Source organism: Nomascus leucogenys, chromosome 1a (genome assembly GCF_006542625.1).
Source record: "Nomascus leucogenys isolate Asia chromosome 1a, Asia_NLE_v1, whole genome shotgun sequence".
Lineage (NCBI taxonomy): Eukaryota > Metazoa > Chordata > Mammalia > Primates > Hylobatidae > Nomascus > Nomascus leucogenys.
This window is the reverse complement of record NC_044381.1, coordinates 69310480-69333856: the sequence shown is the minus strand read 5'-3', so window position 1 is coordinate 69333856 and position 23377 is coordinate 69310480. Positions and strand designations below refer to the sequence as shown.

General features: G+C 36.3%; 1 protein-coding gene across 1 annotated transcript in view; it reads left to right on the top strand.

Annotated features, from left to right (window-relative positions):
• TXNDC16 (thioredoxin domain containing 16) overlaps positions 1-23377 on the top strand; it is a 122387-nt gene that overhangs the window by 20163 nt on the left and 78847 nt on the right. The window contains exons 7-9 of the mRNA XM_003267695.3: positions 12063-12184; positions 16201-16291; positions 19773-19923. Of these exons, the coding sequence (XP_003267743.2) occupies positions 12063-12184; positions 16201-16291; positions 19773-19923 (364 nt within the window). The remainder of the gene's footprint in view (positions 1-12062; positions 12185-16200; positions 16292-19772; positions 19924-23377) is intronic.

Here is a 23377-nt window from a genome sequence, read left to right as displayed (position 1 = left end):
AGGCAGAGGTGGGCAGATCATGAGGTCAGGAGATCGAGACCATCCTGGCTAACACGGTGAAACCCCGTCTCTACTAAAAATACAAAAAATTAGCCGGGTGTGGTGGCAGGCGCCTGTAGTCCCAGCTACTTGGAAGGCTGAGGCAGGAGAATGGTGTGAACCTGGGAGGTGGAGCTTGCAGTGAGCCGAGATCGCACCACTGCACTCCAACCTGGGTGACAGAGTGAGACTCCATCTCCAAAAAAAAAAAAAAAAGATTTGAACTGTTGCTTGACAACTTTTGTCCATTTTTAAATTATGTTTTAAACTTGATTTATTTTGAGATGGGGTCTTGCTGTATTCCCCAGGCTGGAGTGCATTGGCAATTCACAGGTGCAGTTATATCCCACTGTGGCCTCAAACTCCTAACCTGTAGGGATTCTCCCACCTCAACCTCCGGAATAACTGGGAGTACAGGTGCACACCACCACACTCAGCTTAAACTTTATTTTTTATTAATTTCTAGGAGCTCTCCTTATATAAAGCACAAACTGTAAACATTTTTTTTCAAGTTTTTTATTTGTCTTTTGAATTTCCCTATTATGTTCTTCAAAAAATTATGTGGTCAAATTTATTTTTTCTTTTTTGACTTCTGGATTTTAAGTTGTACTACCTTTCCCTTATTCCATTGTTATAAATGAATTCACCCATTTTTGGGATTTTTAAGAAACAAAGTCTAAGACTTTGTTTCTTAGAGCAGTTTTAGATGTACAGAAACTTGAAAAATTTACAAAATTTGAGCAGATAGTACAGACAGGACAGAGAATTCCAGTATATCTCCTCCTTTATATATAGTTTTCCCTATTATTAACATTTTGCATTAGTGTGGTACAGTTGTTATAATTGATGAGCCAATATTGACATATTATTATTAACCAAAGTACATAGTTTACATTAGAGTTCACTCTTTGTGTTCTACATTCTATAAGTTTTGACAAATGTATGACACATTTCTACCATTAGTGTCATACAGAATAGATTGACTGCCCCCAAAATGCTCTGTGCCTAACTATTCATTCCTTCCTCTCTCCCTTACAAACCACTGATCTTTTTACTATCTGTGTAGTTTTGTCTTTTCCAGATGTGATACAGTTGGAATCATACAGCATGTAGCCTTTTCATCTTGGCTTCTTGCACTTAGTAATATGCATTTAAGGTTTCTGCATGTCTTTTCATAGCTTGATAGTTCATTTTTTTAATCACTGAATAATATTCCACTGAATGGATATATCACAGTTTAACCACTGACCTACTGAAAGACATCTTGGTTGCCAAGTTTTGGCAATTATGAATGAAGTTGCTATTAATATCCATATATAGGTTTTTGTGTGGTCCTAAGTTTCCAACTCCTTTGGGTAAATACCAAAGGACTGTGATTGCTGGACTGTATGGTAAGATTATGTTTAGTTTTATAAAACATTGCTAGCTGCCTTCCAGAGTGGCTGTACCATTTTGCATTCCCACCAGCAATGAATGAGAGTTCCTGTTGTTCCACATCCTTGTCAGCATTTGGTGTTGTCAGTGTTCCATATTTTGGCTAGCATAATAGGTATATAGTGGTATCTCTTTGTTGTTTTAATTTGCATTTCCCTGATGACATATGATGTGGAGGATGTTTTCATATGCTTACTTTCCATCTGTCTATCTATGATGAAGTTAAGGTCTTTGGTTCATTTTCTAATTGGGTTGTTTGTTTTCTTATTGTTGAGTTTCGTATATTTTGGATAACAGTCCTTTATCAGATATATTTTTCGCAAGTATTTTCTCCCAGACAAGCCAGTTTGTGGCTTGTCTTTTCATTCTCTTGATTCTAGTAGTGTTTCAATGCTTTTTAAAAATACATGCCTGCATACTTAAATTTATTACTGGAGATTTTATATCTTTTTTTCTATTGTAAATTAATTTTTTCTTCTGTTACCTTCTAATACACAGAGACACATTGACATATAAAGACATATACTGATATGTTCTTATATGTATAAAAAATATACATCTTATCTATTATAAAAGAGGTAATACATATATCCACATATATATACCTAGGTATTTTTTATGTATATGTATATACACATGCATATATATGCAGGTATTATATATATAATAATTATAATAGGTATTATATATAATATATAATAGGTTTTATATATAATATATAATAGGTTTTATATATAATATATAATAGGTATTATATATAATAATATATAATAGGTATATATAATAATATATAATAGATATATATAATAATATTAATAGGTATTATATATAATATAGGCATATACATAATATATAATAGGTATATATAATATATAATAGGTATTATATATAATATAATAGGCATATACATAATAATATATAATAGGTATATAGATAATATGTGTAATAGGTATAGACAATAATACATATAATAGATATTATAGATAATATACATAATAGGTATTTTATATATATATATACACACACACATATAAATATACCTAGGTATAATATATATACCAGTATATGAAAGATTAATTTCTGCATACTAATTTTGTGTCTTTTGACCTTATGGATTTTTAATATAAATTGAAAAATGAACCAGTTACAGCTATTACAGTTATTTATAATAAACAAAATAGTATTTCACTTATAATAAGGATATTATTACTGTAACTTATTACTAAGCAATTTTTTTGTATTTATATTTTTGTCTTTTTTTCTAAGATACTGTTATCTACTATTAGATATGTACATAAGAGCTGTGTATGTATATATATCATATATAATTCTTCTACATTTACATTTTATTAGTCAGTAAACAGGCAAGTCAAAATTTCCTGGGATTGCCTCCATTTACAAAAATTCATTGACATACATATTAAAATATATTAATTTTAACTAGTCAGTTATTTTTTACCTAAATCCACTACTTAGCCTAATTCTCAATAAGGAGAAGTATTTACAGATGTTTGGATTGTTCTCAAAATACTTGTTTATGAACTAAAAGCCTGCACTAGAGAATATGTGTTACTTTATTTGGCTTGCTTTTTAAAAATGTGTAACCCATGCTATTACTTTTATCCCAAAGCATTTGTATTGTTCCTTACTTAGAATGTTTTGCTTGAGACCAGTGACCTACAGTTATACTTGAACTTTGCTACTTCGTCAACAGAAAAGTTCAACGTTTTAGATAATTTGTTATTCTCAGAATATGGAATTGAAGAAAAAATTAAGTTAGTAAAATCTGAGATAGAATAAGTAGTATAAACTTAGGGTGATCTTTATACTAATTTTTAATATTTGAAACATATATTTTTGGACCATTATTGTCAATTATGTACCTTTTTGGTAGGATATTTACAATATTGCTGAAACATCATTGATTTAAAATATAGTGACTTGTCAGTCTATTAGAATTTTCTCATATTGATTTTGCAGGATATAGTAAGTGAAATAAATCAAACGGTTAGGGCATAGCATAATACTATTTACATAGGAGAGGGGGTGTTAAGTCCAAAACTCCAAAGAGTCTGAGTTGTTACCCTACTTGTGAGTCTGTGTAATATATATATGTTATACACACATAGAAGACTTCTGAATTAGAGAACTGACCTTACGGCAATAACAGCAGCCAGAGTAGCGTGGTAGTGCTATCCTCATACCTAGTTCTCTACAGAATGACAAGGCAAGAGTTAGATGCTTATACCTATACATAGCAAGGTTTGAAGAAGGAGAACTTCAACATTATTAATCTCCGAGTTTATATAGGAGCTGGCACACTTACTCTTCCTCTCTGAAGAGAAAGTGCTTATCTTTTACTGTGGAATGTAAAAGCAGAAGAGGAAGGCCTCTATCACTAAATATAAGCATTTGACTCTGGGCAAGAGAAGATAGTGTTTAGAAAAAACAAATTATTTTTCCTCTGCTCTCACAAAACATAGAATACTTCTGTGACCAGATGTTTGAGGAGTCTTCTCCACACACCAACTCTGTAGCTGACATCAGCGGGGTGTCCTCTCATTCAATTCTGATGGTATCTACCTGAAGATAGTATCAGATCCTGCATGTTGAAGGCCAAGTCCCCAAGACTGCCCCCTACCTGAGATGCCAGTCAGATAGGACAGAAGCTCTTATGCTTCTGTCTGAACGGCTGTAAATTGGGGTTCTCATGGCTCCAACAAGCCCCTCATCGGGCTTGGCTGTTTCTCTAGAGTGGCTCACAGAACTCAGGGAAACAATTATTTACATTTATTGGTTTATTACAAAGAGTATTGCAAAGGAGACAGATGAAAAGATGCATGGGGCAGGGCACATGGGAAGGGGTGTGGAGCTTCCATGCCCTCCCCTGGCATGCTGCCCTCCCCTGGCATGCCACCCTCCAGGAACTTCTGTGCATTTTGCTATCTGGAAGCTCTTCAAGCCCTGTCCCTTTGGGGTTTTATGGAGACTTTGTTATGTAGATATGATTGATTAAACCATTGGCCATTGGTGAACAACTAACCTTCAGCCCCTCACTCCTCCTCAGAGATTGAGGGTTAGAGCTGAAAGTCCTAACCCTCTAATCATGCCTTGGTCTTTTAGTGACCAGGCCTCATCCCGAAGCTATCTGCCAGCCATCAGTCAGCGCATTAGCAAACATAAGACATCAGTTTGGTGGAGATTGTAAGGATATCAGGAGATGTATGCCAGGAAATGGGGTTGGGGACCAAATATATATTTTACAATATCACAGATATGTTTTATTTCTCTTTGAATGGAAGCACATGGCTCCTGGAGAAAAGGAAACAAGCCTAGAGTGGGACTTCTCCATTTTTCTATCTTGCTAGATTTGATCTTCAGGAGACTTGGTCTGTGTAGGAGCACTGGGAGAGCCACACGGGATTTCCTTCTACAGGGGCACATGTAAATACATACAGTATACATGTATGTGGCATATATATTACAAGGTTTCACAAAAACTGAACATATTGGTTGATAGGAATGATATGGGGAAGCTGGGGGTGGGGGATGAAGTAGACTCTTTAACTTTTTTGGTACCTTTTGTGTTTTGAACCCTATAAAAGTATTACCACTTTGTGAAATAAATGACATTTAAATTAAAAACGAGAATTTGGATTTATAGTCTAAAAATTCTTAACTCTGCTTTCTAAATATACAAAGTGAAAAGTGGTAGAATTGAGTGGTTCATTTACTATGTGAGGAAAATTTTACTTCCCAGCTTCTAGATGGGGTTAAGAATGGTAATACAGTTGGCCCTCCATATTCACAGGTTTTGCATCTGTGGATTCAACCACGAGTGGATCAAAAATATTTGAAAAAGGCAATCAAATATAACAATACAACAGTAAAAAAAATTAAAATACAGTATAACTACGTAGCATTTACATTGTATTAGGTATGATAAGTAAGTAATTTAGAGATGATTTAAAGTATACAGGAAGATGTGTGTAGGTTATGGCAGATTCTCTGCCATTTTATGTGGGACTTGAGCATCCATGGGTTTTGGTATCCAAGAATCCATCCTGGATATCAGTCCCCTGAGGATACTGAGAGATGATTGTATTTAGAAAAGGAAAGTAACAACTAATTTTTATTTTTATTTATTATTATTATTATTATTATTATTATTATTATTATTTTGAGACGGAGTCTCACTCTGTCGCCCAGCCTGGAGTGCAATGGTGTGATCTCGGCTCACTGCAACCTCTGCCTCCTGGGTTCAAGCAATTCTCCTGCCTCAGCCTCCTGAGTAGCTGGGATTACAGACATGCGCCACCACACCTGGCTAATTTTTTTTTTTTTTTTGTATTTTTAGTAGAGACAGGGTTTTACCATGTTGGTTAGGCTGGTCTCAAGCTCCTGACCTTGTGATCCGCCCGCCTCGGCCTCCCAAAGTATTGGGATTACAGGTGTGAACCACCGTGCCTGGCCCAACTAATTTTTATTGATTGAGAATATGAGCAATTTATATTTATTTTCCTCGTTCTTATGTGTTATACTTGCAGCCTCATGAGATTATTGTGATGATCAAAATAACACGTTAAAATAATGTGTTACGGATTTTGCCCAGTGCTCTAAAATGTTATTTTATATATATATAAATGCAGGAAGTTTTATTTATCAGTTAAGAAGAAAAAAACAAATGTGAGTTCATGGTGTGGCAGTTGGTGGGGATATTTGCCATGAGGCAGCAGTTGCAACAAAAGGCCATTCTTTTTTTTTAGTTTCGCTCTTGTTGCCCAGGCTGGAGTGCAATGGCGTGATTTCGGCCCTGTGCAACCCCCACCTCCTGGGTTCACGTGATTCTCCTGCCTCAGCCTCATGAGTAGCTGGGATTACAGGCGCTTGCTACCATGCCCAGCTAATTTTTGTATTTTTAGTAGAGACAGGGTTTTACCATGTTGGCCAGGCTGGTCTCAAACTCCGGACCTCAGGTGATCCACCTGCCTCAGCCTCCCAAAGTGCTGGGATTACAGGAGTGAGCCACCACGCCCAGCCCATTCTTCTTTACCTGTACTCATTGTTGACTCCTAAGAATCCTCAGGCCAGGTGAGATGGCTCACACTGTAATCCCAGCACTTTGGGAGGCTAAGGAAAGAGGATCACTTGAGGCCAGGAGTTCAAGACCAGCCCGGGCAATATGATGAGACCCCAGTTTCTACAAAAAGTTTTTAGAAATTAGCCAGGCATGGTGATGCGTGCCTGTTGTCCTAGTTACTCAGACTGAGGCTGAGACAGGATAATAGCTTGAGCCCAGAAGCTCGAGGCTGCAGTGAGCTATGATTTTGCCGTTCAGCCTATGTGACAGAGCAAGACCTCAAAAAAAATAAAAATAAAAAATCAAATGATGCAAAAGAAAAAAAATCATCAAATGATGCAAAAAGAAAAGATAATCCAGCAAGAAACAGTGAAATCTCACTAACTCTTTATTAAGATATGGTACTACTTCTTGTGACAATACTGTATTTTGTCAGAAAATAGAAATTCCTTTCCCTTTATGTTAACATATTACTCATAACATGAACTTCAAGTATTAGAAGAATTATTTTTAACTGTCATAGTTTCTACTAATATTTTATTCTTTAACACATTATTGCAGAGCATAAGGATTGAGTGTTTAGGCATTGTTACCGTAGAACCTTGGGGGAAAGTTACTTTTACAGCTGTCCTCCTCTAAAACTCCTGAACTATGCCCATGCTGTTCTCTTCTGAATAGGCATTGAGCGATTGCTCATTCTTTTATTCGTATCAGATTTGTTCCTATACAATATTGTCAGGTGGGTTCCTGTTTGATAATGACATACTTTTTACTGGGAAATTATAAGAAAAAATTGCTTTTCTTGGATTTGAATTCCTCACAGCTCTGTTAATTGGTATTAATGGTTATATCTCCAAACTGCAAATTTTTATACAAAGTGCTTCTACCAGTACATATGTGGTACATGACATATATTAGGTGCTTAAATTTTGGATTTGTGGATGATGAATTTGGAAGTTTTACTTTTTGTTTGTTAAAAATGGGAAGATCAGAAATACTCTTAAATTTTAAGGGCATAAAATTATTTCTAGTAGTAAGAATTTTAAAAGAAGCAAGCTATTAGGGGAATATATAATTTATGACAAAAGACTAAGACTGATATTTGTGAACTTTATTATTGTACTGTCAAGAGGTGGCTTCTACCTGTTTGGTTTGTTTTTAATCTATGTTGATTTAGAAATACTCGCTAAAAGACTTTGGGATATTTCTTTTTATATGTGAATCTGCACAGTCATAGTACACAGTAATTAATTTAGATAAAAGTAATTTATTTCTCTCTCTCTTTTTTTTTCCTGGGGGTTTTGGTATGGTAAAACATTTACATTTTCCTTTTTATTGTGTTCTGATAATTTGAATGATGACAGAAATGTAATACAAAAATTGTCTATATCTCAAAACAGATTGAGTTGCTTGCTGCTCTAAAAGTAGGGTCAGGTAGACCCTTTGTTGTTTTTCTTTCTGACACCCACTCAATTCTTGGCCAAATATCTTATCTACCTAATAGTTATTGCAGGAAAATCTCAGGAAAAGCATGCCAAAGAAAACGAAGGCCTTTCTGGGACAGGAAGAACCTAGTTAGAGCAGCCCCAGGCTGTTTTACCCCATCAACAGAGCAAGAAAATCCCAAGAGAGACTTTTCCTTTAACCCATTTTTGTCAGTATTTCTCCTCTTTGGAACTGGAGTAAAGGAGCACAGGCTGTGGAATGGATCCTCAGATTCTGAAAATTAATATATTAAGGAATATATTAAAGTGAGGAAGCCATTGGGAAAAATCATAGGGATCATTACATTATGAATGTCATTAGTTTTGGTTATTATTATGTCATGGATAATGACTACTTAATGAGCTTTGGGACATTAGGCAGGGTAACCTCTTTAAGCCCCATGAACTTATCTTTAAAATGGGGTTAATGATAGTTCTGCTTTCAGATGGTTGCCATGAAAATTAAACAAGGCAGAGTGCATTGCTGAGGGTTTTTAGTTATAAGCCCTAGAATCTGGGTCTGACTGGCTTAAGCAGAAAAGGATTTGGAGTGGATATAGGAAATCTCAGCCTTGCTAGAAGGGCTAGAGAACTGGACTCAAAGGTTAGACAGCTCTGGATACAGTGAAAATTATGACACAGAATGAGTCTGAGGAGGACAGCTGCATTATTGCTGAGCATTGGGTACTACAGCTTGCATTACTTGCATTGGGGCTGTGACTAACAATTGTCATTGCTACCTTTGAAGCCAGCTGTTATTGCCACCGCTTCTTGAAATAATTCTTTACTGTTCCTTGTTCTTGGTATTGCTTGCTCCTGCTTCAGAATCTCAGGCAAGTGATTCTTTGTCGGATAGTCATGCCTTGTAGCAAGGAGCCTGGGAAAGCAAGGTTGATAGTATCAGCTTTCACTTGGGCTCTGCCTACCTTGAAGACTTAGAAAACTGGACAAAGCAAAAGGGAGTGGGCAGCCCCCAAATTGATAAATTGCCACTATTTATAAAGTGCTTAGTACTATGCCTGGCATGTGGTAAGTACCTAATAAATATTTGCCAGTCTTTATTGCAAACAATGGTTGGGGAGGGTTGTATACTCAGACTTAATTTTTGAAGCAAATAGATTGGAGATAATAAAACAATAAAAGTCATGACTAGGTGAATGTAATTTCCAAGCCTAGAATTTACATAGTAGTCCAATTAAGTTAACTAGATTGTACCTCCCAACTGTTTTGAAGTAACTGAAGAGTGATTCTGGACTTGTTAGCCAAAATGTATAGTCAGCCAATAGCTCAGCTTGCCACTGAGACTCCATTGCCATTCTTTAGTTGCCACCTTTCCACCTGGTTTCCCATTTTTATAAGTGGTCAATAATACAATTTAGAAATTCCTGGCCTTGGTGTCAGAAGCTCTACCAGCAACTAGAAGTATGATGTGGAGCAGGTTACTTAGTCTCTGAGATTGTTGCCTGTGTATGAATATGTGTGTAATACTGTTCCCGAAGTATTGTTGAGAGGTTAAATGAAAACTTGAAAATACCTAGCACATAGTGAATACTGCGCAGTAAATATTTCTTATAAAAACAAAACAAGAACCTTGGGAATGATAGAAGATCAAGTTTTACATTTCTTTTAAAAAGTGGAAGAAATCTGTAATGAATGGGTAAATATTTAAGCCAGCATAATTTAGGGCAGCGCTTTCAGGGTGCCCACTGAGTGGAAATATTTTTACAGTAATACTAAGGCATTATTTGGCTTTTTCACTTTCATTCCCTCATGAATTGGGGTTCTAGAGGCTACATGATGTGTGAAGTCACAACAGATTAGATACAGGGGCAGAAATGAAAATCCAGCTGTCTTCTATTTAGTCCGATATTAAAGATATTTGCAAAAATGTAAAACAAGGCCAGGCGCAGTGGCTCACGCCTGTAATCCCAGCACTTTGGGAGGCCGAGGTGGGCGGATCACGAGGTCAGGAGTTGAAGACCAGCCTGGCCAATATGGTGAAACTCCATCTCTACTAAAAATACAAAAAAAAAAAAAAAATAGCCAGGCATAGGGGTGCACGCCTGTAGTCCCAGCCACTCAGGAGGCTGAGGCAGAAGAATCGCTTGAACCCAGGAGGGGATGGTTGCAGTGAGCCGAGATCGTGCCACTGCACTCTAGCCCGGCGACAGAGCGAGACTCCGTCTCAAAAAAAAGGAAAATAATACCATTCTTCTAAGTTTTCCTTTGGTTTTGTAAATTTTGGTTTTTTTTTAAATAAAAAGTATTTATGTTAACATGTAATGGTGTTTATTTTTAAAAGTTAGTAAATATTTTAAAATTCCTGTTTTAATTCCTATTTTGGCAACTATTGATAAACATAACTTACATAAACAAAAGCTCCTTGAGGACCTCAATAATTTTAAAGGATATAAAAGTTTCCTGAGACCAAAAAGTTTGAGAACTGCTGTATTAGGCAAAACTTTACAGGAGTAAACAATGTTTGACCAATTTATTTGAAGTATTTGAGTGAACCATTGTTTATTTAAGTATGTGGACCTGCAACATGAAAATTTTGAAAAGTTTTCAAAATTTTTTGAAGTTTAGCCTATCAAAAATACATACTTGTGCACATGGGGATTAAGTGGAATGAGTTGTTAGGGATAGAGAATTTATATAGAAGTAGGCAACTTTATTTTTATTTTTATTTTATTTTTTTTTTTGAGACAGAGTCTTGCTCTGTTGCCCAGGCTGGAGTGCGGTGGCGCGATCTCGGCTCACTGCAAGCTCCTCCTCCTGGGTTCACACCATTCTCCTGCCTCAGCCTCCCGAGTAGCTGGGACTACAAGCACCCGCCACTGCGCCTGGCTAATTTTTTGTGTTTTTAGTAGAAACAGGGTTTCACCGTGGTCTCGATCTCCTGACCTTGTGATCCGCCCACCTTGGCCTCCCAAAGTGCTGGGATTACAGGCATGAGCCACCGCGCCCAGCCAGAAGTAGACAACTTTAAAAAAGGGATAATTTTGGATGAATAAATATGATCAGTCAGTCTGATTTATACACTGAAAGGATGATTCAGAAGAATTACGGTCAAGTGGAAAGATCACTGGACTAGGACTGAGAACATCTGTTCTGTATTCTGGCTTCTTGATTCAATAAATGCGTTTTTGAGTAAGCTCATCAGTGTTTTGAACTTCCATTTCTTCAAATAAAGAATGGGAGTAAATAATTCCTGCCCTAATTTTTCTTTCACTCATTCAATAAATATTTATTGAATATCTACGGTGTACTAGGCTGTATTACAAATTTTTACAGATATAGTGATAAAATATGCAAAATCCTTGCCTCAAGGGCATGAGGGTTTAATGAGAAAGGTGGGGATAAACAAGTAAATAAATATATAAATAATTATAAATTGTAATAAGTACTATAAAGGAATGAACTAGTGAAATGAGAGGAAAATGCTACAGGCCTACTTACACAGGACCAACAGAGAAGACTTCTCTGAGGCAACGATGTTTAATCTGAGATCATACTTATGAAATGGAGCAAAAGGAATAGCTTCCAGCAAAGAAAACTGTGCAGAGGCTCTGAAGTTTGCCTAGAATGTTGTAAACATGAGGAATGGTAGAACAAAATGAAGTTGGAGAGGTAGACAAGGTGTAGGTCTTGTCAGACCTTATAGGCCATGCAAAGAAGCCTGCTGTTTAGGTTTGTGAAGGGCTTAAATGTGTTCAAGGCTGAGAGATCTATGTGGGATTATTTGGCCAGACTAGGGTGTTAGTGAATACAGTTTTAATCTGTTGAGACCATTGTAATAGAGAATGAACATCATCTCACAACTGTCCCTGGTTGATGTTCTCAGAGACAGATTAATGATCTGGAGAGTGATTCTAATTTAGTATTATTAAAATGCTTACATTATTACTACTGATAATTTGTTCAACAGAGATATATTTCTCATTTGGTTAGGTTCTTTAACAGAAGTGTGGTGTAACTAAATACATAACGGATTTTTCTACTAATTATATCTATATTTATTTCAGTGCTCTTCTTTTTAATGAAGTGAAATATATTACCAACCTGGAAGATCTTCAGAACATAGAAAATGCTCTGAAAGGAAAAGCAAATATTATATTCTCATATGTAAGAGCCATTGGAATACCAGGTATTCTTTAACTTTTGCTTTAATCTTTGCTGTGCCTCTGTATTATGTATGTTGAAGTACTTAAAATAGTGTATTTTCTGACTACAGTCTTAATATTTAAAATAAATCTAAAGTATCTTTACTATTATGCTATTTTTCTTTAAATGGGCAGCATAATTTAGTGGTTGAATAAGAACTCTCTAGGTTAGACTTCCTGCCATACTAATTACTTGTAGTGAGCCCTTGGACAAGTTACTTAACTTCAGTTTCCTAGTGATTAATATGGGGAAAATAAATTGTGCCTACCTGTTAGTGTAATTGTGAGAATCAAATGAACTTTAATGAATACTTAAAATAAATTATTTTAATTAAATAATTAAATGAATAATTAAATGGTTCCTGGAGTGTAGTAGGTACTCTGAAAGAAAGTTAGCTATTTCTTTTTTATTTCCTTATAGCCCTCCTGTACCTGGTATAGTGGTTTCCAGTATTCAGTACATAATGTTGACTAACTTAGATTGGAAGGAGCAAAGATAAGAGTAAGGGAGAAAAATAGGAAGTTATTGCAATAAGTCAAGCAAGACATGATGCTGGGTGGCTTGGACCAGGGTGATGGCAATGGAGGTGGCAATAAATTTGAATTTTAGCAGTGTTTGGGAAGTAAAGCTAACTGAGTTTGCTGATCTATTGGATATAGATTGAGAAATAGTGGAGACAAGGGGTGGTTCTGGGGTTTGGGCCTGAGCTACTTGAAAGGTGAATTTGCTAGCAACTGAGGTTCAGAAGACTGGGGATAGATAGTTTGGAGAGAAAGCTCTTGGAATTCACTTTTTGACGTCATACTTGTGAAATTCCCAATAGACATTCAAGTAGAGATATGAATATGGTAGTTGGGTATTACTAGACTGCATTTCATGTTGGAAGTACAGACTAGGGATGTAAATTTGAGAAATAAAGCTGTGAGACCAGAAGAGATCACTGAGTGAGTCTAGATGGAAAAGAGAAGACTGAACCTATTAGATACTTTAACATTTATGGATCAGTAAGGTAAGGATGAACCGGTAAAGGAGACAGAATGAATGTGGTAGAAGTGCCCAGTAAGCAAGGTAAAGATAGAGTTTTAAGGAAGAGAGCAGGAACAATTCTGTTAAATGATGCTGAAAGGTTGATATAAGATCAGAAGTGCCAAGTGGCCATTATGCCTAGCAGTATAGAAGTTACTGGTGACCTTGACAAGCACAGTTTCTGTAAAGTGGTAGGGGTTTAATGCCTGATAGGAGGGATATAAGACAGAATAGGTAGAGAGCAATTGAAGACTGAACACGGAGACTTGTTAGAAAAGTTTTGCTATTGGGAATGAGAAAAACGGGGCACGGGCTGGAAGAATATATGGGATTAGGAGAATAATTTTTTTAAAAAGCATATTTGTATGTTAACGAGAAAGTTCTGGTAGGAAAGGGGAAATGCCTCACACAGGAAAAAGAGGGGAGAGTTGGAGCAAAGTTTTCCAGTAGGCAAGAGAGGATGGAATCTAGTGAACAAGGGCAGGGGTTGTTCTTGGGTGGGAGCACAGAAGGTTCATCTCTGGTAACCAGAGGGATGAGAAAATATGGACATCCATTCAGCCAAGTGGGTGGGTAGATATGGTGCTAAGAGTTTATAAAAGTTTTTTGGTTTGTTTTTTAATTGGTTGTTCTCGGTGAAATAGACACAAAATCATCAGCTAATTTGAGGGAAGAGTTGAGAGAGCTATTTCGGAGGCCTGGAAATAAAGAATGGTTGTTACGCAGCAATAATAGTTAATATCAGCAATTTAAAATGACACCATTAGCGTGGTGATGCTAGCTTGTGTTGGCTTCCCTCCCCCTCTCCCCAGCTGTGTTTCCTTTTGCAGCTGTAAGTATTGAACAGGCTGAGCACTGAGTTAACCTGGATTATATTTTTTAGCCTAAAAAACAGGGCAGGGAAATTATTATAAAGATTGACCAGGGAATTTAAGCTTAATTAGAGGGAAAGAGAAGACCAGAGGGGGAGGACCTATGGATTGTAGGTCCTGATGGGTTAGAGTTGTGTGATATACAGAGTGAGCTGGAGATGTGTGTTTGTGTGGGGGAGGAGGGAAATTATGGAGGGGATTGCATTAATTGGTGATTGCAAGGTGTAGAGTTAGTGGTTAAGATATGATTGAAGAAAGATGACTGGAATAAAGAAGGCCAAGTCCTGAGAGGCTGGGATTTTGAAAGGATCATCTACCTGGATGATAAGAATAAAATTCCCAAGGATTATGAAAGGAGTAGTACTAGAGAGAGTGACAGTGTGACAGAAGCTAAATTCTTCATGGAATGACGGGAAGTGATCCTGGCTGGGGTTGACTCCAAGGTGGGGTGGTGAGTGGAATAATCTGATGATATGCAATTCAAGTGCTAGGAGAATATGTGGGGGATGGGAAGATAATTGTCTGGAAATGACAGTGAGGAGAAAAGGGAAAATAAAACCTGAAAAGGAGGAATCATCAAAGAAATACTTCAAGAAAATTTCCCAGAACTGAAGGATTTGAGCTTCCAGATGGAAAGGACACATTGAGTCCCAGCATAGTGGATGACCACAGAGCCACACTAAGACATCCTATTTTGAAATTTTAGAATATTAGATAAAAAGACTATTCTAAAATCTTCCAGAGGGAAAAGGAGAGTTTGCAGTTCAAGGATTGAGGATCGGAATGGCATTGAACTTCTTAAATTGCTGTACTAGAAATGGAAGGAAATGGAGCAGTGTTTTCAGAATTCTCAGGGGAAATGATTAGCACCTAGAATTCTGTACCCAGCCAACTATAGTTAATTTTGAAAATAAAATTAAGACACTTTCAGATGTGCAGGACTGCAAAAGTTGTCTATTCCATATGGCCTCTTGCAGGAAGGTGTTAGATAATGGGCACAAGGGAGCAATAAAGAAGACAATATTGGATAACAGGCAAAAGGACCCAACACAAGAGAGGGAGTAAGAGAATCCTCAGGATGGCAGTTGTGCAGCAGGCCAGGTAGCAAGAGTCCATATTGGAGCAAATCAGAAGGCTCTGCAGAAATGTTTACAAGAAGATGGATTTGATAGTATACATGATATATTTGAAGTATTGAGAGAGTTAGAAAATTGTGGAAGAGTTTAGGAAGAAATTAGAAAAAAAAACCAAAATTTTTAAAAAGATAGTTATAACTATAGTGAAGAAGTTGCTCAAAAAGGGAAAGTGGCCATTCTGTACCATATGGCTTATCTGTAAATAATATTTACTGAGTCAACAAAGTAAATACTGGATATTGATCTAATAAAAGTTAGAATTATATTGGGAGAGTTGGGATGGGATATGTTTACATTTGTGGAGCTGAGTTTCAGGAAAGAGATGATTTGTCATCTTCCACAGTATGAAGTCAACAGATAATACTAAAACTCTTGTTATACATATTAAGTTATATATGATACACACACACACACACACACACACACACACACATGTATGAAATAAAGAGTTGAGATAAAAGAAATAAGAGAAGAAGAAATGAGTTGAAAGTGCTTGTCCCTTGGGAATTGGAAATGCAGTAGAGGGTGGGGGAGTGGCTATTTTTCTTAATATGCCTTGAAAAATTATTGTTTTCTTGCAGTGTAAGTTTGATTAAAAAAACTAACCCAGAAATAATATACACAGACACATACACAAATACAACCTAACATGAAAGTTGTATGGTGGATTCATATTCTCTTCTCTACTACTAGAAAGAAACTACCACAAGTTTGTTGTATATGATATTCTCAAGTAAAAACTCATTTTCTACTCCCTCTGAATTCTTCTCTTACCTTGAATAGAATAGACTTTTTATAACTTCTTTTAACTGCCTGCATTTTCCCAACTAGTATCCCTGTGAAGGATTTTTCTTTAAATATAGTAGAACATAAAGGAGTGTAGGATAATACTCAGAATAGAAGTTTACATAGAGTCACACAAACTAATTTTTCCTGTCTTCCAACTCCCTTTATCTCTTCTTCAGAGCACAGAGCAGTCATGGAAGCCGCTTTTGTGTATGGGACTACATACCAATTTGTCTTAACCACAGAAATTGCCCTTTTGGAAAGTATTGGGTATGTATAAAAAGCACATGTCAGCAATTTAAAGGTTTTTTTTTCTTCTTCGCTTATTTCACATTACTTAGCATTTCCATTATGCTCCCACAGCATGGGCTTAGATAAAGGAACCATAGCAGATGTGAATATATAAATGAAACCTGAAATCCCCTTTATTACTATAGTCTGCTGCATTACCGTCTTAAAATATACAGAAGTGATACTAGACTAAGGTAACGAAGGCAGTGTGGATAAGCCACAAGATGTGAGTGGCCAAGCGGGATATCTTAGGAATGGATCTCCTGCGGTGATCAGATAGGGGGTAAAATAACAGCTTTCAAAATGAAGCTTCAGAAATTCTCTGTGAGACTCTCGTAAGTTACTTTGTCAACTGTATTTAGGTACAGTTTTTGAACAGAATGTTTGAATGTTTATTTTTCTTGTCTAGTTTACAATTTTAGGTAGAAGCCTACTTTCCACACTTTTTGGCTGGGCAACCTAGGGTTAAAGTTTTCTTTCTTTTTTGTTTGACTTCAAAATGCTCTTCAGGAAAATTAATCCAAAACAGGGCAAAATGGTGATTGTATGACCTTTTAATGCCATCCAAGAGTTTTTAATGAGCCCTCCTGCTGACCTCTCAGGAAACAGCAGCTATATGATATGCCACACACAAAAGTTTAAAGCCCAGATGTTTTACAGCTCTACATTTAGAGGCTAGGGCATAGCAAACTGATAAGGTGAAATGACTTTTGAGGGAAGGAGAGTAGGCAGAAAAGAAAGTTTCTACAAAGAGAAGTTATGTTTTTATTGCTCTGTATGACATTGGCCAGCATTCCTTTTTCCGTTAGTCTCTCCTTATTGACCTGTCTCATTCTGCTGATTCTCTCATTAATGAGTTAAATAAAATGGGTGCATGCTCACTGTTTGTCTGTACTGCTGATTTCCCATCCTGGAATGGGTGAAGTCTTGTTATTCTCCATACCACAGTGATTGCATGCTAGCCCCACAGTTTCTCTGAGGGTTAGTTGTTTGTATTCTCTCATGTTACCAGCCTCTATATTTTTTAGTTAATGAATAATTACAAATAATAGTGATATTAAAACATAAAGAGGTGGTTATTTATTGGCAAGGTATAGGTCCTATTATTTACCTTACACATCCTGTTCAGTAAGTTATACATATATGTATAATATGTGTATATATACTGTGTATATATATATATATTTGTATACACACAGAATATGTATATATATTCTGATCTAAGACTAAGGGATGGTATTGTTCTGTAAGATTTTTTTGCTTTTCCCATTTTTTAAATGGGAATTTAAAAATGCACAGTTATCTTCTTATCCTGTTTTTCATTTGCTTTTGAATATATGATGTATTGGGGAAGTTTGGAATATCATTTCTTCATGGGTAACAAGATGGTGATGAGTCATCCCTGGACCTGAGGTGACAGGGAAAGACTATGGATTCTGAATACAGTGGTGCTGTGATATCACTTCTGGATAAAGTACTTGGCTATTTGGATTATCTCCTAATAGGAGTGAGGTGAATACATTCTTTCTTTCACTTGTTAATTCTTTCATTCAGCGAATATTTATTGAATGCTTTCTGTGTGATGTAGACACTATTCTAGTTTCTGGCGTTATAACATCAGTTAAGGCTAGTATATTAATTGCTGTATCATATTGGATCTGAGTGTGTTTGAAATTATTTGTTAAGAAAAGCGTTTATGATAGGTAGTAAAAGAGATAGCATGCCATAGACTCCAGTACTTTCTGCTACTTCCCTATATTCCCTTCCTAACGAATCTGTGGGCCAAGAAGGCTATTACCCATGCCCCATACATATCACAATCCATTAAATCAGAGGTAGACACCTGACCTAGGGCCCGCCAATCTACTGGCTTACTTGAGCAAATGAGAGAGATGAGAGATCCTCTCTCCCAGGAACTTAGAATTGGACATGGAACAACTGGATTATACAGCATGGTAGCTGTTTTGCTCACAGGAATGTTTTGCCCACTTATAAGTAAAACAAAAAGGTGTCTTCCCAGATTGAATTGAGAGCTGAAAAGTGTTAATATGGCAAACGAAGGTCCCTGAACTCTTGCTGTTCAGGTCTCCACATTTATTCTCTGACTTTTCTCTGATCCAATTATTTGAATTTTCCTTATATTCTGTGAGATTCTCTTATAAACTTCAAGTAAGTTTCACTGTTTTTGTTTTCCGTTATCTGCAAGCAGATGATCCCTGATAAAATAATTTTCCAGCAGTATTCTGTTTCAGAGGCTGTGATATGGAGTCCAGCCTTAACTAGGACCTCCTGCACTCAACACTTTCCTTTCAGCAGTATGCGACTATTCAGGAATCTCCTCAACAAGTTATATGCTTTCATTGCATCTTAGCTTTTGTTTGAAATGCTCGTTTGTCCTATCTTATTGGAGGGGGAATTCTCTCCCTTTTTGATTTTTAAGCTCTGCGGTAATCTCCGTTTTCTTCTCCTTCCTTCTACTTCCTAATTTGAAGCAGAAAGAAATATTTCCTGTTCCTTATAGTATTTTTGCATATTATAGCACTTATAAACTACATTTTAATTGTTTGACTAACTATATTTCTTTCAAGGATGTAATTGTTTTATTTACCTTTATCTGTTGTGTTTAGCACAGGGCTTAACCCATAGTAGGGATTAAGTAAATCGTTGAGTGACTATTTCTTTAATCATTGAATTGATTAGAAATTACTTTGTAATTAAATTTGAAATCAGTGAACCTTGTCAGCTCAGTTTAAATATGTCTCAAGAATTAAAATAGCATTTTAAAAATAAAATTTTATAGTATTTTGCCAAACCGTACTAATGCCATATGGATATTTCTAAAATGCTATTTTAATTTTGGCAAACCTTATCTCCACTATAAGTTTATCTTTGAATTCTCATACTGAAGGGAATGCGAAAGCTCGAATTATAAGCCATATTTGCTGAGTTTTGTAATATTTCAGATACAAACTCACAAACTCCCACAAACTGTCACATGGTTTCTATTTTAGAATGTTTTGGCTGAAGTTTATTCAAAACAGCTTTGGGTTTAAATTAAATTTAGAAAATTTGCATTACAAAGCTTCATTTAGCATAGCTCTAGAAAAGCAACTATATTTGAAGATAATCTCATTGTCCGCAAGGTGACAGCCTTTTATGGAAGAAAGGTTGCCAAGCCTATAACCTATTATAATTTAGAAACTATCATATTAAAGAGTTCAGCAAAAAAAAAAATTGTTTATACAACTCGTAGTTTGTTCAGATATTAAGGTTAATTTTCTTTAATATCCTATATCTTCTTTTTTGCCCAAGTTCATTTAATTTTATACTCTTTCAGGCTTTTACCAAAATAATAATTCAAAAGCATGAGACTTAAGACAAAATTTATTGTTACATCTTATTGGATAGTAGAAGGATCACATATTGAACTTCATTAAGTTAATTAATTTTTAATTTGTAGCTCTGAGGATGTGGAATATGCACATCTCTACTTTTTTCATTGTAAACTAGTCTTGGACTTGACCCAGCAATGTAGAAGAACACTAATGGAACAGCCATTGACTACACTGAACATTCACCTGTTTATTAAGACAATGAAAGCACCTCTGTTGGTATGTGTCTTATTTTATATTTTTATTTGCTTTCTACTGCCTGTATAATTGCAAAAGGTATGTGTCTTATTTTAACATAAAATTTATTAAGTTTGACTTATAGATGCATGTTTTACTAGATGAATGCCAGTTATAGCTTTTCCCTTTTTTTTTATTTTGAGGGATTTAGGAATAATTCTTTATTAAAGGTAGAATAGAAGATAGACTGTCCATTAAATGACATTTTAATGCCTTCATATATTATTGCATTGAAACCCAAATAGAGCATTGTGTAAGTGAAAATATTCTGTGGTAGTAATAATGAACTCTGGGTCTTGGTGAGCACTCACAGATCACAAAGACCACATCATGGTTAAGAAAAGACCTCTTTTATGAATGCTTTGATCACTATTTTAAAAGTTGGTAGATATTAGAACCATAGGATTTCTGATGCTCCAGTTTCCTTACCATTAGCCTGAAAGAATGTTGTAGAGACACTAGGTGATGGTGATCAGCAAACTGTTCTCTCCGAAAAGTTGAAGGGTTGTGCTGAGCATATGTGAAATCTTCAGTAGATATTTTCATTCAGTATGTCTTTTTTAAAATATAAAAATGGTGCATGTATATTATAAGTAATCCAAACATTGCAGCCAAGTATGAAGGAAAAGTTTTAAGAAGTCACTTAATCCCTTTACTCAGAAGTTAACTTTCGATGACCACCACACTTGTCATCTTTGCACCCATATGGATGTGTAGAGTTAGGGGAATGAATGGATTAGTGGACCTTTCATATTGTGTGTACTGCTTTATAGTAAAGATGTCTAATCTTATTTGAGTTTAATAGAAGAAAATGAAACTGATGTGAAACTAGAGGGATTATGGAACTATTGATAAGTGTTTTTCATCAGTAGAGGGCTCTTTAAGGAATATGGTCTCAAGTGTTTAAAATGGTTATGAAAGACATTAAGAAATTAAAATCATTATATTTTAAAACTTTGTTTCCATTTTAGATAGTATTGACTTATTCCTGCCTGTGAAAGTTGAGAAAATTAACTTCATATGTTTATTTCCATCTCAGCTTCCTTGCCCTTCTGATTTGTGTTCGTTTTGTTCTTTGAACATTATCAAGGTCTATGATATTTATATTCTGTATATTCTGTTCTGTAACCATAATTCCCTCTTCTTAAAAAGCATTGCTTCTGCACTTAAATAGATTCAGAGCTCACCACCACAATTTTACGGGCTTTATTCCTTAGTTCTTTTTTTTTTGAGATGGAGTCTCGCTCTGTTTCCCAGGCTGGAGTGCAGTGGCGCGATCTCGGCTCACTGCAAACTCCTCCTCCTGGGTTCACGCCATTCTCCTGCCTCAGCCTCCGAAGTAGCTGGGACTACAGGCGCCCACCACCACACCTGGCTAATTTTTTTGTATTTTTTAGTAGAGACAGGGTTTTATTGTCTTAGACAGGATGATCTTGATCTCCTGACCTCATGATCTAACCGCCTGGACCTCCCAAAGTGCTGGGATTACATGCGTGAGCCACCACGCCCAGCCATTCCTTAGTTCTTTTTTTTTTTTTTTATGTGCTGTCATTTTTAAATTTTTATTTATTTTTATTATTATTATACTCCAAGTTTCGGGGTACATGTGCACAACGTGCAGGTTTGTTACATATATATACATGTGCCATGTTGGTGTGCTGCACCCATTAGTTCTTTAAGTAACTTTTTTCTGTGGTTGCATTTTGACTACAAGCAATTTTTTTTTAAAGAAAGCAGTTTAAAGGTCTTTCTTTCCTTTCACGTTGGGAGAATACCCTCTGAATATGTTTTAATATTCCATTCTAGCATAGAGCAGAGAGAAAGAGAAAGGACAGTTCACTGTATAGTTCTTCACTATTTCCCTCCAGGCTCACTTCCTTCTCTTTGAATAGTTGAATATTATTAAGAATTCTCAGGATTTTGTCCTTCACCATTGGGGGTAAGATAGGACTCATACCTAGCTTTACTAAAAATCTGTTTTTTCTTTGCTACAACATTCTGGCTTGAAGTTGTGCCCTTTCCTAAAGTTTTTGCTCATGAATTTTTTTTTTTTGCTGTATTTCAAAACTATTTTTTGTTTTTTTGATAATAAGGAGGAAGATTCTCTGATCTTATTTCACTTTATGATGCTTACTAGGAATTATGTAGTATTAGTTTTATTTTATTATACTTTAAGTTTTAGGGTACATGTGCACAGCGTGCAGATTTGTTACATATATATACATGTGCCATGTTGGTGTGCTGCACCCATTAACTCATCATTTAACATTAGGTTTATCTCCTAATGCTATCCCTCCACGCTCCCCCCACCCCACACCAGGCCTCGGTGTGTGATGTTCCCCTTCTTGTGTCCATGTGTTCTCATTGTTCAATTCCCACCTATGAGTGAGAACATGCAGTGTTTGGTTTTTTGTCCTTGCGATAGTTTGCAGAGAATGATGGTTTCCAGCTTCAACCATGTCCCTACAAAGGACATGAAGTCATCATTTTTTATGGCTGCATAGTATTCCATGGTGTATATGTGCCACATTTTCTTAATCCAGTCTATCACTGTTGGACATTTGGGTTGGTTCCAAGTCTTTGCTATTGTGAATAGTGCCGCAATAAACATACGTGTGCATGTGTCTTTATAGCAGCATGATTTATAATCCTTTGGGTGTATACCCAGTAATGGGATGGCCGGGTCAAATGGCATTTCTAGTTCTAGATCCCTGAGGAATCGCCACACTGACTTCCAAAATGGTTGAGCTAGTTTACAGTCCCACCAACAGTGTAAAAGTGTTCCTGTTTCTTCACATCCTCTCCAGCAGCTGTTGTTTCCTGACTTTTTTTTTTTTTTTTTTTTTTTGAGACGGAGTCTTGCTCTGTTGCCCAGGCTGGAGTGCAGTAGCGGGATCTCGGCTTACTGCAAACTCTGCCTCCCGGGTTCACGCTATTCTCCTGCCTCAGCCTCCCGAGTAGCCAGGACTACAGGTGCCCGCAACCACGCCTGGCTAATTTTTTTTGTATTTTTAGTAGAGACGGGATTTCATCGTGTTAGCCAGGGTGGTCTCGATCTCCTGACCTCGTGATCCGCCCATCTTGGCCTCCCAAAGTGCTGGGATTACAGGCGTGAGCCACTGCTCCCAGCCTCCTGACTTTTTAATGATCGCCATTCTAACTGATGTGAGATGGTATCTCATTGTGGTTTTGATTTGCATTTCTCTGATGGCCAGTGATGATGAGCATTTTTTCATGTGTCTTTTGGCTGCATAAATGTCTTCTTTTGAGAAGTGTCTATTCATATCCTTCGCCCACTTGTTGATGGGGTTGTTTGTTTTTTTTCTTGTAAATTTGTTGGAGTTCATTGTAGATTCTGGATATTAGCCCTTTGTCAGATGAGTAGATTGCAAAAATTTTCTCCCATTCTGTAGGTTGCCTTTTCACTCTGATGGTA